This window comes from Prunus persica, chromosome G1 (genome assembly GCF_000346465.2).
Source record: "Prunus persica cultivar Lovell chromosome G1, Prunus_persica_NCBIv2, whole genome shotgun sequence".
Lineage (NCBI taxonomy): Eukaryota > Viridiplantae > Streptophyta > Magnoliopsida > Rosales > Rosaceae > Prunus > Prunus persica.
The window spans coordinates 15,873,405-15,887,952 of NC_034009.1; the positions used below are offsets into that span (position 1 = coordinate 15,873,405).

At 40.4% G+C, this 14,548-nt stretch overlaps 1 protein-coding gene across 1 annotated transcript; it reads left to right on the forward strand.

Annotated features, from left to right (window-relative positions):
- LOC109946514 lies at positions 1,803–4,150 on the forward strand. The gene is made up of 2 exons (XM_020554620.1): positions 1,803–1,958; positions 3,080–4,150. The coding sequence occupies exons 1-2, from the start codon at positions 1,803–1,805 to the stop codon at positions 4,148–4,150; spliced, it is 1,227 nt and encodes a 408-aa protein (XP_020410209.1).

A 14,548-nucleotide genomic window follows, 5' to 3' on the forward strand; every position in this document is an offset into this window, starting at 1 on the left:
GAAACCTTGAGTGTTTGCTTCAATGTTTCTTTGCACACTCTCTCCGGGTATCAGTAACTCTCAGTCTTCGAGGAAATTGCATTTTTTCATTAGAGTATATCAATCCTCAGTTTGAGTACTGTTCTGTCTTCCCACAAAACGAAATTCCAGAGTGGTTCGAATCGCAGGACCCGGAATTCCATATTCCCAAGTTGCAAAATTATAACAGTTGGATGGGACTTCTTGTATGTTCTCATTTTTCAATCTCTGAGCATCCAACTTCTGTCCAAAACAACATGGATTCAAGAGTTCCTCAGAAACTTATGTGTCATATTCGAAGCACTACTGGATATTGTTTAGAGCCTGCCCCTTCCTGTCTCGTCTTTAGGGAAAAATTCACATGGTTGTATCGTCGAGGATTCATTTGGCTACTTTACATCCCCCGAAGTCAATGCATCATGTTAACTACGTGTTCAAAGTGAAAGTGATCTCTCAGGCTTGTGGGCTCAAAAAACTAGCTTCGTTTATTATACAAGCGAGATATGGAGGAATTTAAGCAAACATTAATCCACTGTGTGACCTTGTTCTTTGACGATGAAGATCTCATCCACCAATTTATAGAAGATGAGGATCCCAAAATTGAGAAGCGGTCGCTTCAGGTTAATAGAGAGCTAATTTTCATGTAACATATTGGTAAGAAAATTTGACTCTCTCTACGCCAGAATGTGAGCATCCAAGTCAAAACCAACTGACTAAGTGAGACCTGAGATTTTGTAAGCACTAATGCAAAGCTTCCATTCTCCAATGTCTCCTTTTCTTTACAGGCCGTTGATCCTTGCTCGACATATAATTCATGTTTCCCACCAAGCGAGATTAGAAGGACAAGCTAAGTAATGCCATGATTTTGAAGTAAGACCACCATCTAGCAGAAATGGCAGCAAGATTGAGGAAACTCATGAGTCATCACTATGAAAGATTCCAAGTAGCTGATTGTGGTAACCTAATTAAATCAGACCCGAGGTCAAATAATTCCTTCCATTTGGGGATTATTTGACCTAATTGGGAATTAATCAACCAAATTGGGAGTTACTCAATTTAATTGGGAATTACCCAATTAAATTGAACGTTACCTAATTAGGTTGAGAATTGATTTGATTCCTGCCACAATTCCCAATTAAATGAGGAGTTACCTAATTAAAATAGGATTTGATTTGATACCTACCACAATTAGGGATTTGATTTACCCAAATAAATCAAATCCCGAATTAATCAAATCAAATCCAAATAGGAGGAGGAATAATTCCCTTCCATCTACGAAATTATTCCTCTGAAACCCTAGCCTCCAAGACCACTATAAAATGATGGCCACACACAAGGGTTGAGGTACGTCTAAAAATCTCTACTGAAACTCTGCAGAAAATTCCTCTCAAACCCTAGCTACCTCTTTTCTCTCTCTTTTACATAAGGCTTCGGCGGCCCGGTTTACACCATAAACATATCTCTGTACCCTATTAGCTATTGTTTTCTATACAATTCAATTGAGCTAATTTAGGCATCTGAGGGCCTTTGGCCAACACCCCCCGGGTGTGATCCTCTTATTTGTTCTATTTTGCAGGGAGAAAGAGGCAGCGAAAAAGAAAGGGGAATCTTTCGAACCAAATATTATTGTGGGGAAATTTGCTCTCACAAATTGGTGCTTTCATTGAGAGCATGAGTTATACTCAACGCGTGCTCAAGGAATCCGTTCTCCTATTTTTCAATCCACCAAAGCCTTCCAAACAACCATGGTTGGAAGCAAGAAGACGAGAGGCAAAACTGCCGCGATGGCTAAATCTGTGACGGCCCAAAAACACTCCACCCACAATCCAGCGATCGACATAATGGCACCGCCACCTCTCATCACCGCACCGGCTACCGCCGCCGAACATGGTGGAACTTTCCACCAGGGTCGACTCGTTACCACCGCCGACCTAGGGCAGGTGTTGGAGCAACTCCACATTCCCTCCATTGCCTCCACGCATGACGCACGCTCCCGCATACACCTCCAATGAAACCCTAGCCCATGTGCAATTGGGCTCCACACACTTCTCTCCTCCCGATCTACGAAGTCAAGCAGAACTTAATTTGACAGTTGACCAGCTAGCTCAAAGAATGGACGACCAAAGCAATCTAATGAGGCAGCTCCTCAACCAAATAAGCTTAGCTCAAAACTTTGGCCTTGGACAACCGGGCTAAGAGAGAGGGATGGACGAATGCGTCGGTAAGCAGCTCGAAGGGTACCAAGCAAGTCAAGCAGGAGTGGGCAGACAAGGCAAGGAATAACATGATCGTCGCCCACGACTCGATGTCTGCGTCCGCAGGAAAATGTACATCAAAAGCTAGGCCCCCAAGGAGGTCAGCCAAACAACCATCGCAACGAGGATCGTGAAGAAAGGCGCTCAGCTGTCTACTCGCAAAGGAGCATTCACGAAAGGCTAGGTCCTTAGGGAGGTCAGCTGGATAACCCTCACAATGAGGACTATGAGGAAAGGCGCTCCGCTGCTCACTCTCGAAGAGTCTATTCTCGTCGACAAGCTACAGAAAATCCTTCGCAAGTGCAGTCCACCAACACTCCGCTAGGCAGCATAGGCGAAAAGGTCGACCCTCGGAAACCAACGAGGAAGTCAATCAGCATCATCCAATTCGTGAAGGTCGCCAACGTGGCCGACCAGCAATGTGTGCGGAAGATGTGGAGAAGCTTGTGAATGACCGACTTCGAGACTTAAAGACTGCCAAAAATTTCGAAGATGCACTACGTAAGGAGATAAACCAGGCAAACTCTACGCATTTCACTACCGACATCGAGCAAGCTGCTCTTTCGAAGCGATTCTCACCACCCACATTCACACACTTCTAAGGGGATTCCGATCTCGAGAGCCATCTAAAACACTTCAAAAGTGTCATGATCCTCCACAAGGCCGACAACGCGCTGATGTGCAAGGCTTTTGCGATGACCTTGCGAGGAGTAGCCCAAGACTAGTTTCACACTCTGCCATCCGGGTGGATCAGCAGCTTCAAGAAGCTGACTTACGTCTTCACCAAAGAATACACCTCTTACTAGACAATCAAGAAGAACCTTAACCACCTGTATAACCTGCGTAAGAAGTCCGACGAATCCCTTCGAGATTACATCAAGAGATTCACAGCAGAAAAGGCCAATATTGTAGGATGTGACTACCAAATCGCTTCCTCTACTTTCAAGAAAGGCCTTCCGGCTAAGTATGACTTGTACCATGAGTTGATCATCACTCCCAGCCAGACTCTGGCAGAGGTCTATGCCATCGCGGAACGCTATGCGCTTTGGGATTACGATCGAATTGCCGCAAAGAAGTCTACTAAACAGGAAGATCAGCCGACTAAGCGGGCAGGCCAAAAAAACGACGGATTTAACAACAGGAACAAGGACAAGCATAGGTCGTACCCACAAGATGACGCTATGGCTAGAGAGAACTACACTAAGTTCACCATCCTTATACATCAAATCTTAGCCCAAGTGAAGTACAAACCTTGGGTAAGAAGGCCACCACCCTTGAAAGGAGATCCGGACAAGAGGGATACTAGCAAATACTATGCCTTCCATGGAACACACGGACACATTACTAACAACTGCTTTGCTTGGAAAACGCATCTTGAAGAACTCGTGAGAGAAGGTCACTGGATGGAATTCATTGCGAAGCAGGCCATCCAGCGGATTGAAGATCGTGACACCGCCAAGGAGCTACCCCAGAAGGTCATAAGAATTAACACAATCCTAGCCGACTCCAAGGAGTCTGGGCTGACCAGCAAGGAAAAGAAGAGGAAGATCAAACAGGCCACTGTGATCTCCCAAATCTCGATCGACCTGCCACCAGCAGAAGATGATCCTGTCATCGACTTGCAAAAGAAAGATCTGATCGACCTTGACATGCCGCATAACGACGCCCTTGTGATCGCTCAGGCCATGATTGACCGAATTCACGCAGACGAGGGCAGCGCAGCCAATATCTTGCAACTGGCGGTCATCCAACAGATGGGCTTGGAGACAAGGATCAACAAATTAGCCAGATCGCTGACCGGCTTTAATGGTGCAACAATGGTTACCGTGGGCACAATAGACCTCGATGTCTACTCCCCACCTGTAATCAGCTCGTAAGTATTCATGGTCATTAATGAGGTCTCACCCTACAACGGCATCCTAGGCAGACCATGGATTGGCAAGATCCACGCCATCACCTCCACCACACATCAGAAAATCCGGTACCCAATCCCTGGAAGCGGTGTCGGCCAAATCAACAGTGATTAGGCAATGGCAAGGAAAAGCTCCGCCCAAAGGCTGACGAAAAGCAAACAAGCATAGTTCTTCCCTGTGAGCCAGACAGATCTGGTGGAGGTTGAGCAATCGAATCTTGCTATCTTATAGCAATCAAAGCATCGGGACCAAGTTGAGGAAATCCGTCCAGAGGTCTTTCTTGAAGAAGGAAGGAAACCCAAAGAGGACGTCGAGTTAATACCCTTGGATCCTGACCAGCCAGACAAGAAAGCGGGAATCGGCTCGCGCTTAAGCCCAGAAGAGAAGGTGGAGCTTACCACCTTTCTCTAGTGCAACAAAGACATGTACGCATAGTCACTGTCAGACATGCCTAGCATCGACCCGAATATCATCTGTCACCGACTCCACGTCAACCCTACCTGCAAGCCAGTGGCACAGAAGAAACGCAACTTCGCACCCCAACGAGTCGATATCATCGAAGCCGAGATTGACAAACTCCTAGCTGCCGACTTCATCGAAGAGGTCTCCTACTCAGAGTGGCTTGCCAACGTTGTTTTGGTGGCAAAATAAGAAAAGGACAAATGGAGAGTTTGCGTCGATTACACAGACCTCAACAAAGCATGCCCTAAAGACAACTTCCCATTGCCGAGAATCGACCAACTCGTGGATTTCACTTCTGGCAATCAGCTGCTCAGCTTCATGGACGCCTACTCCGGTTATAACCAAATCCTGATGCATGAGGATGATAAGGTGAAAACTTCTTTCATCATCAAGAGAGGGACTTACTGCTATAAGGTCATGCCCTTTGGGCTGAAGAACGCCGGAGCAACCTATCAAAGGCTCGTAAATAAAATCTTCAAGGAGTAGATTGGCAAAACTATGGAGGTCTACGTGGATGACATGCTAGTCAAAGCCCCAAAACGTGCAGATCACATCAGAAATGTTGTCAAGGCATTCAGCCGGCTCCGCCAATATCGCATGAAGTTGAATCTAAGTAAATACACGTTTGGTGTATCCTCCGGCCGATTCTTGGGATACCTAGTCATGCAGCGAGATATCGAGGCACACCCACGTCAAATCAAAGTCATTCTCGAGATGAAGCCGCCCTCTACGGTGAAAGAGATACAAAGTCTGACGAGCAGAGCAGCGGCCCTCAATCGATTTCTCCCGAGATCAACTGACAAGTGTAGACTATTCTTCAAAGCTTTGAATAAAGGACAAAGAGACAAATGGGATGAGGAGTGCGTAGCTTTCTAGAATCTGAAGACTTACCTCACTTCACCTCCCCTACTCTCAAAGCCAATCCCTGGCGAGGACTTGTTCGTATACCTGACAGTGTCCAACTCAGCTATCAGTTCAGCTCTCATCCGAGAAGAGCTGGGGGCCCAACATCTGGTATTCTACACTTCAAAAGCTCTCCTTAATGCAGAGACTCGCTACCCAAAATTGGATAAACTTATTTTGGCTCTTGTAGTTTTTGCGAGAAAGCTGCGACCCTACTACCAAGCTCATCGAGTCATTGTCATGACCGACTTTCCTTTGAGATCAATCCTTCACAGCCCTGATACTTCTTAGCAACTCATGAAGTGGGCTATAAAGCTAAGCCAATATGACCTCCTCTACTGGCCAAAAAATGCAATAAAAGCCTAGGTTTTAGCAGACTTTGTCGCAGAATTCACCCCATCAGCCGAAAAAGAGAAGTTGGTCAACCAAAAGAAGGAAAGTTCAAAAGCAGACGGGACCTCGGCAGAACCTAGCCAACCCAGAGACATGTGGCAGTTGCGCGTAGACGGAGCGTTGAACCAAAAAAGAGCTAGAGCAGAGTTGTCATCACCACCCCAGATGGAACCTTGTTGGAGCAAGCTATTACGCTTGGCTTTCAGGCCTCAAACAACGAGGCAGAATAAGAGGCATTGCTCGCCGGCCTACGCTTGGCAAAGGAGCTCGCAATCAAATAGCTAGTCATCTACTCAGACTCACAGTTGATCACGAATCAAGCCTCAGGTGAATACATGGCGAAGCACCTAAGGATGATCTTGTACCTTGACAGAGTCCAAGAGCTGTTGAAGGCATTTCCCACCTTCACCATCCAACAAATGCCCGAGCAGAGAACGCGCATGCAGACGCACTGGCAAGCTTAAAGTCAGCGTTAGATACTCAATTCAGACGCTCTATCCCAGTCGAACAACATGACAGACCAAGCATTGAAGAAATAGAGCCAATCGATACCATACAGATTGACGAGGACCCCAGCTGGCAAGACCTTATCATCGACTATTTGATGAATGGAAACCTGCCAACGGACAAGTCTGAAGCTAGAAAGGTCCAGTAGAAGGCCGCGAGATACTACATGCACGGTAACAAGCTCATCCGCAGATCATACTCCGGCCCTCATCTCACCTGCATAAAGTACCCTCAAACACTTGAGGTTCTCTGTAAAATTCATGACGGCGAGTGTGGTAACCACTCTGGTAACCTAATTAAACACTACTACAAAAAAGCAAAAAGACGACGGTAAATCACCGTCGTGTATTTGATTTTTCAATGGTCGTGGAATCCACCGTCATCTTTTCCCTCATATACCACGACGCTAAATCACCGTCGTTGTTAAAATATACAACGTCATCAACAAATACAAAACAACGTCTTTGTACTGCAAAAAGATCTAAAAAAGCAGTCGAGGATGAGAATAGACGACCAACTCTCTAAAAAAACCGTCGTTAAAAAGGAAAAATATGACACATATTAAGAGAACAAGGCCGAAAGATAGACATACAACGACGGAAATAAAAAAACGACGCCGTTAAATATCATTTTCACGACAATAAAAAATTTGACGTCTTTAAATACATTAGAAGACGACGTTATTGATACCTACTACGTCGCATATATAAAAACAGCCGTCGTAAAATTAATTTTCCACTTCGATTTTTCGATAAAAGATGACGTGGAAATAGTTGTCAGTGTCATTATTTACGACGTATGTATTTATTGAGTAGACGTTGAAAAACGAAACAACGTCGGTTACAAATATATGAGAGTCGTATTACAAAATTTATACGTCATATTTTCAGAAACAAACAACGACGATAAATATTAGACGTTGTTAAATAAAACAACGTCGGAAAACAATAAAAACAGACGTGTTTAGTCTGCTAAAGTTCTAGAAAATAGTTGAGGATGAGAATAGACGACCAACTCAAACAAATCACCGTCGTTAAAAAGGAAAAATATGACACATGTTAAAAGAACAAGGCCGCAAGATATACATACAACGACGACAACTAAAATTTTACGCCGTTAAATATAATTTACACGACAAGAAAAAATATGACGTCTTTAAATACATGAGAAGACGACGTTATTGAAATATACTACGTCTCTTATTTACAAACAACCGTCGTGAAATAAATTTTCCACTTCGATTTTTCTAAAAAAGATGACGTTGAAATGCGAAACAACGTCGGTGGCATTTATATAGTCGACGTTGTATTTATATCTATCATCATTACTCACGACGCACTTAATAATATAGACGACGTTGAACTTCTAAACAACGTCGGTTCCAAATAAATGAGAGCCGTATTACAGAACATATAGACGGCGTTGGTTATGATGAGAGCCGTATTACAAATAACGTCGTTTAATTGTTATTAGATGGCGGTTATAATGAATTTCCGTCGGAATTCATTTCGTTCCTCTTCGTTTATAAAAGAACTTGCGACGTGGAAAATGTATGATGACGTCGTATTTTTTAACGTTCAGATTATATATCTCATTTTTTAGACGTCGGTATTATGGGATTGGAGTCGTGTTATTTTGAATTACATGGCGGTTCTTAATCCTTCCCCGACGTGATATCCTGAATAATTGCTTCACAATTGCGTCGTGGTTCTTCATTGTTACGTTGCTTTAAGACGTTGGTAAATATGCTGAATAACTGGTTCACAATAACGTCGTGTTTTATTTGAACGTAGAAAGTGAAGAAATCACATTACAATATATTACAAAATTAATGTCATACACTGCAAATTACATAAGCATCATTCAATCCATATATCTTCACACCCATCTCGAATATTTTGACCGCCTAACTCACCCACCAGTTCATCAAATGTGTCAACATTTGGCATCCCTCTAGTAAATGGCTCACACTCAATTATCACATCACCTAAGACTTCATCACCAATAACATCATTATATTCTCTATTAGGCATTGATAATACTACCGACCAACCACGATGCATCGGGTCGTCAACAAAAAATATTTGTTTGACTTGAGAAGCCAAAACAAATTGGTCATTCCTATGTCCAATTTTACTTAAATCTACAAGGGTAAATCCAAGTTCGTCGACTACAAGACCAGAACTATCTATCCAATCACACCTAAAGACTGGGATTGTAAACTTTTGGTAGTCAAGGTCCCAAATTTCTTGAATGACACCATAGAAACCCATATTTGAGAGAATTGGGTTTTTATCATTGGCACTAGCAACTTGCATGGTATGTGCAAGTAAATAAACTCCACTATTTTGAGTTGTCCGCACATCATCTTGTGCCTTGATATTGAATTTAATACCTTTAATAAGATAGCTCCTATATAATGGCACTGACATGTTTGGACCAGCTGCTAGCCACCTTAAATTTTCTGATACGCCATGATTGTCTTCCTCAAGTTCACTTTGAACCTGCAAATTAATCATATCTTAATTCAATCTAACATATAAATAAGAAGAAAATTAAAAGAGAAATATGTTATTCAACAATATATACCTTGAAGCGTAGCCATTGAATGACTTATCCATCTCCGACACTATAACCTATTATCTATAATAAAGTGAAAATACAGGCAATGACCATCACTATAGCAGATTATACAATGATCTAATCGCAAGTAATACACAACAGAGACGACGGGTTTTAAACAAAAACAGACGTATTTGGCATATATAGACGACGGATTTTCAACAGACGTCGTCTATTATAAGTAATACAAACGACGGTTTATGAAAAAACCGTCGTGTATAAGTAATACAACGACGGTAGTTTAAAAACACCGTCGTGTAATCGTCGTCGTATGCCTTAAAATTCGTCGTGTCTCAGTTTATTTTCAAGAACACAAAACCCATTAAGAACACAACATATATATGAAACCAAGCAAGAAACCAACATATACATGAAACCAAGCATGAAAACAATAAATCCATTCCCAATTCAACATAACATAGGGTGATTAAAAGATACGACAAAATTAAATCCATTCCCAATTCAACATAACAGATAATGTAATCCATGAACCCATTAAACAGAAAATCCATGAACCCATACCTATAAGCACATTATTAACAGATCGCAAAGCATACACATAAAACCCTTTAACAAAACAACCTAATATAACTCGAATCGTTACTAGAATCATCACTCGAATCCCCATCTTCATTATCAGTTTCTTCCTTCGTAGGTACTATTTGCTCCCCGTCATTTTCTCCATAGCGGAAAATGACAAGATCAAATAAAGGTGTACTTTTGCTGGAAATCATTTGGAAGTTGGTGATCTGTGTCTTTTTGTGTTGATTTCCAGCAAAAGTACACCTTTATTTGATCTTGTCATGAACCCATTAAACAGAAAATCCATGAACCCATACCTATAAGCACATTATTAACAGATCGCAAAGCATACACATAAAACCCTTTAACAAAACAACCTAATATCATTCAATGAATTTACAAGGGGAAGATAGGGTTTGTACTTACAGGTTGGACGAGCTCACAGATTCGACGGAGCCTGGAGAGTGCAACTTTTAATTAGAGCAGAAGTGAGAGAGCGAAATGTTATGTCGCGCGAAATCTGAAAATTTTAGGTTTCAGGGTTCGAAGTATAAGAATAAGAGCCAAATCTAAAAAAATTTAGGTCGCGCGAAAATTTTTAGAGTTCGCGCGTTTTAAAACGTCGAAAGAAAAACCAAGGCGAAAGTTCTACACGTACCGACGTAAATTTAATATTCCACGACGGAAACTTCATTTTTCGGATTAAGAACGTAAGGCCGTTCATTTTGAAGCTTCATTTTTCGGATTAATTTTAAATTTATTTTGAATTTTTTATATAACGACGACTGAAAAACCACGTCGGTGTTAAGAAATTAAAGACGTTGTAAATTATATAAACCGACTTACATATTAAAATGACGTCGTTTAAAGCGTAAACCATGTCGTATGTTTTTCTGTACGACGTAAAATATGTATTCCACGACGCAACCACCGTCGTTAAAAATTAATACCCTAAACCCATAAAACTAAATTATACAATTTAAAAAATTAAGTTTATAAAAGGTTTTATGGTTTTAAAGCCTAACATATACCCTAGACTACCCAAAAATTATACTTTAAAAATAAACCCCAATAAATAACAACCCTAATCTCTAAACCCTAGACTCTAAACCCTAAACCATAAAACTAGAAGTGATTTTATGACTCATCAAAACAATTTTGTTTTGGATGGTCATTTTAAATTTTTGTTATTCAAAATGAATTTTTTCAAGGTTTATGTGGAAGAAAATATATCAATGACTTCATAGGAGTTGACTTTTCAATTTTCTGATTTATTTTAAATTTATTTTGAATATTTTGATATAAAAATAATAAAATATTCTTACCACAACAACAAACCACGTCGGTGTTAATAAATTGTAGACGTTGTAAATTGTAATAGACTACTAAGTCGTTAAAATGACGTCGTTAAAATGAGAAACCATGGCGGCTATTTAACTATACGACGTAAAATATATATATCAACGACTTAACCGCTGTCGTTACATAAACGTCGTCGATGATACCCTGAACCCTTAAGAAATTGAAGATGTTGTAAACCATAAACGACTCAATTGTTCAAAGAACGTCGTCTAACTATATTTTTACGTCGTATTTGTTTAAAACACGAAACAACAAAATACGACGGTTTTTGACTTTATTAGGTCGTTGGAAAAGTATTACACGTCGGTTAAGCAATTTGTATGTTTATTTTTTTTTTAATTTAAGAAAACCTCAACAAATTTTTACATTACATATTATAGAGAAAATTTGTACATTATACATAAATATCAAGTGTTCAATAATTGCCCTGTTTAATAATTTGGAAAACAAACTCTGCCCATTCATTCCGGACTTCATCAATGGCTTCTTGGGGGTATGAAGCTTCCTGGTTTCCCTTGGCATACTGCATAAACAATGACTATTAGGGTTTATAAATAAAAAGAAATTCAATCACAGACGACGATATTTTTCATAACCGACGTAGTATATCCATTCAACGACGTTAATTTTACATGACCGTCGTTGATAAAACAAAAAACGACGTGAAATGTATGAAGGTAATTTCTTCTTACCTTATTCTCAAACCCCAAGGAAGGATCCATGATGATGTCCCTCATGAAGCGCATCACATAATACCCGCATTCGACATTGCTGGGTTGCTTTGGTGTGCCTGAGAGAGTTTTCCAAATTACATTTTTACGTCCTGCTCGGCCTATGTGGGTATTATATATTTTTAAAGCACTGTTCACGATGTTTTTCGCCTCTTCGTCGACCACACGATGACCTGGCAGAGGATCCAGAAAATAGACGGTCTCCTTCTTTGCTCTTACAATCAGCAAGATCCAATGACGGCTGCACAAAATTAATATAAAAACGACGGTTATTTACAAAAACGACGTATTATAGTATTTCACACGACGAAATAAAGTAGATAACGACGACATTATATATTTATCACGACGATAAATAAATACCGACGTGGTTAGTAGTTTCAAACGACTAAATAAAATAAAACACCGACGTGGTTAGTTTATAAGCTGTCATTTATTGAAAATCATAAAAACAAAATCCTAAGGAGACTAACCCTGGATTGTAAGGCATCATGAAAAGCTGTTCACTGTCTGTCTTCTGAAGTCGAGCTGCTACCAGTCGTGATCTTTCAGTTATTGTGCCAGAGTTGGCACTAACTGTAGCAGGGTCAATAAAGCCAACCATGCTGCACATATTGGCTTGTTTCAAAACATCGTGTAAGTACCTAAATACATAAAATAATATAAACAAGTCAGCAAAAACAAACACGACGGTTATGTATAAAAAAACGACGTATTATAATATTTCACACGACGTACTGAAATAGATAAGGACGTTATAATATATTTATCACGACGGTAGTTAGTTAAGACGACGTGGTTAGTTAGTTAAGACGACGCAATATATAAACCAACGAGTTATTATCTTAGAAGTACAAACCTCATATATACAGCCAATACAGTAGCTCCAATTTCTTCCATGCCTGCAAATTGTGTAATATCTTCAGGCAGGAGGAAGGTATCGCGCTCACCACCAAACACCTCCTTATCAATTGTAAATTGGAGTGTCTTATCCTCAGGCAGGAGTGTCGTTTCCACAAAACGACAAAGGGTTTTTAAAGAAGATGGCGCCTCCATATTTGAATAAGCACCAACTTCAATAACCTGTTTAAAGAAATAAAAAAAATGACGTGGTAATTCAATAAAGACGACGGTTTAAGGAATAAAACGTCGTCTTAAAAGGATTTAAACGACGGTGAAAAAACTGTCGTGATAATTCAATAAAGACGACGGTTTTATTAATAAAGCGTCGTCTGAAACCATTTAAACGACGGTGCAAAAACCGTCGTTTAAATATTTTATTACGTCTTAAAAAAAGTCCGCCGTCTAAGTTTTAAACAAACGACGGATTAAATAAAAATATCGACGTCTGAAATTTTGAAAAACAAATAAAAAAGGCAAAGTTATGTGAACATACCTTGTCGTCATGCTTTTCTTCATCTTCTTTCTCATTTTCTTCTTCCTTCTCTTCATCTCTTTTTTCTTCTTCCTTCTCTTCATCTGGCTGATGTTTCCCCATTTTGGCAGTATCATCCTCCAAATGTAGGGATCTCACATCACCTCCAGAGCAGCTAGCTTTGTCAGACATTGGATTTTTGGGGCTTTGGCTAATTCTTGGTTTAAGCATGCTTGGATCAAAATTGGGAATTAATTGGGAAAGCTGACTCAGGAAATGCTCCCTCTCAGCCTCTACCAATTGTTTTGTCCTAGCCTCCATCCTTAAGGCCTCTTCCCTTTCCTTAGCCTCCATCTTTTTAGTCTCTTCTTGAAGGAGAACTCTTAAACTGTCCTTCAAACGGTCGTCAAAACTCACCCTCTGTGGTTTGGGCAAATTGAAATATTGCCTTGGGGAAACACCAGCACCAACTCCCCTCAGTCTGCCTGGATGCTCGGGGCCCAAAGCCATGGTCAGCACATCATTGCTGCCATCTACTCTGACTTTGCCTTCCGAGACTTGTTTCTGCAATTCATCCTAAAAAAAGATAAACAAAAAAACACACGACGGTTATTTATGTACAAACGACGTATTATATAATTTCACACGACGCAATAACGTATAAACCGACGTTATTATAACTTATCACGACGGTAGTTATACCGACGTGGTTATTTATTTAAAACGACGAAATGAATAAACAACCGACGTCTTATGCTATAATTAAAGATAACAGAGTAGTGATTCCTATTTAGACCGTTAACGACGTTTTTAAAAAATTTTCGACGTGGTAATATCATTCACACGACGCGAAAATGAACCACCGACGTCTTATGCTATAATTACAGAAAACATAGTAGTGATTCCTATTTAGACCTTTAACGACGTTTTTAAAAACTTTTCGACGTGGTAATATCATTCACACGACGAAAAATATAACATACGACGTAATAAGAATAATTCACAGTTTAATAAAAATTTAAAACAGAGTGATAGTAGGCTTACAATTAATTTTGCTTTCTCTGCCACCTTTGGATCAGGGATGTTACCATGTTTGTCCTGTCTAGCTCTCTTCCATAAGGTAGATCGATCAATTTTTACCCCAGGCATGGTTTCCTCCAATTGATCCTCCAATCCAGCATATCCTTTTCGAGACAATCGATGATTGTACTCGAGTTTCTCCCTAATCTGTGCATGTTGAGAATGCACAGACTCAAAATCTTTGGATAGCCTTGAAGCTACAAAGGCATCCCATTGTGCTTTCTCTATGAATTTATATGTTTCAGGGGGTTGGCTTAATTTCTCCCTATCATTGGTGTATGGAAGGATATAATGTCTCGTTAGTGTAGACTTGAAATCCTTCCATTTCTTGGAAGCAGAAGCTAAAACAGAGGTCTTGCCCCCTTGGCCTACAACAAAAGCCATGTCAACTGCTTCCCAAATCTG

Coding starts and splice junctions, on each gene's coding strand:
- LOC109946514 (XM_020554620.1), top strand. CDS start 1,803: ATGGCTAAATCTGTGACGGCCCAAAAACACTCCACCCACAATCCAGCG. Junction 1,959..3,079: donor CCACCGCCGACCTAGGGCAG/GTGTTGGAGCAA, acceptor ACCTCTTACTAG/ACAATCAAGAAGAACCTTAA.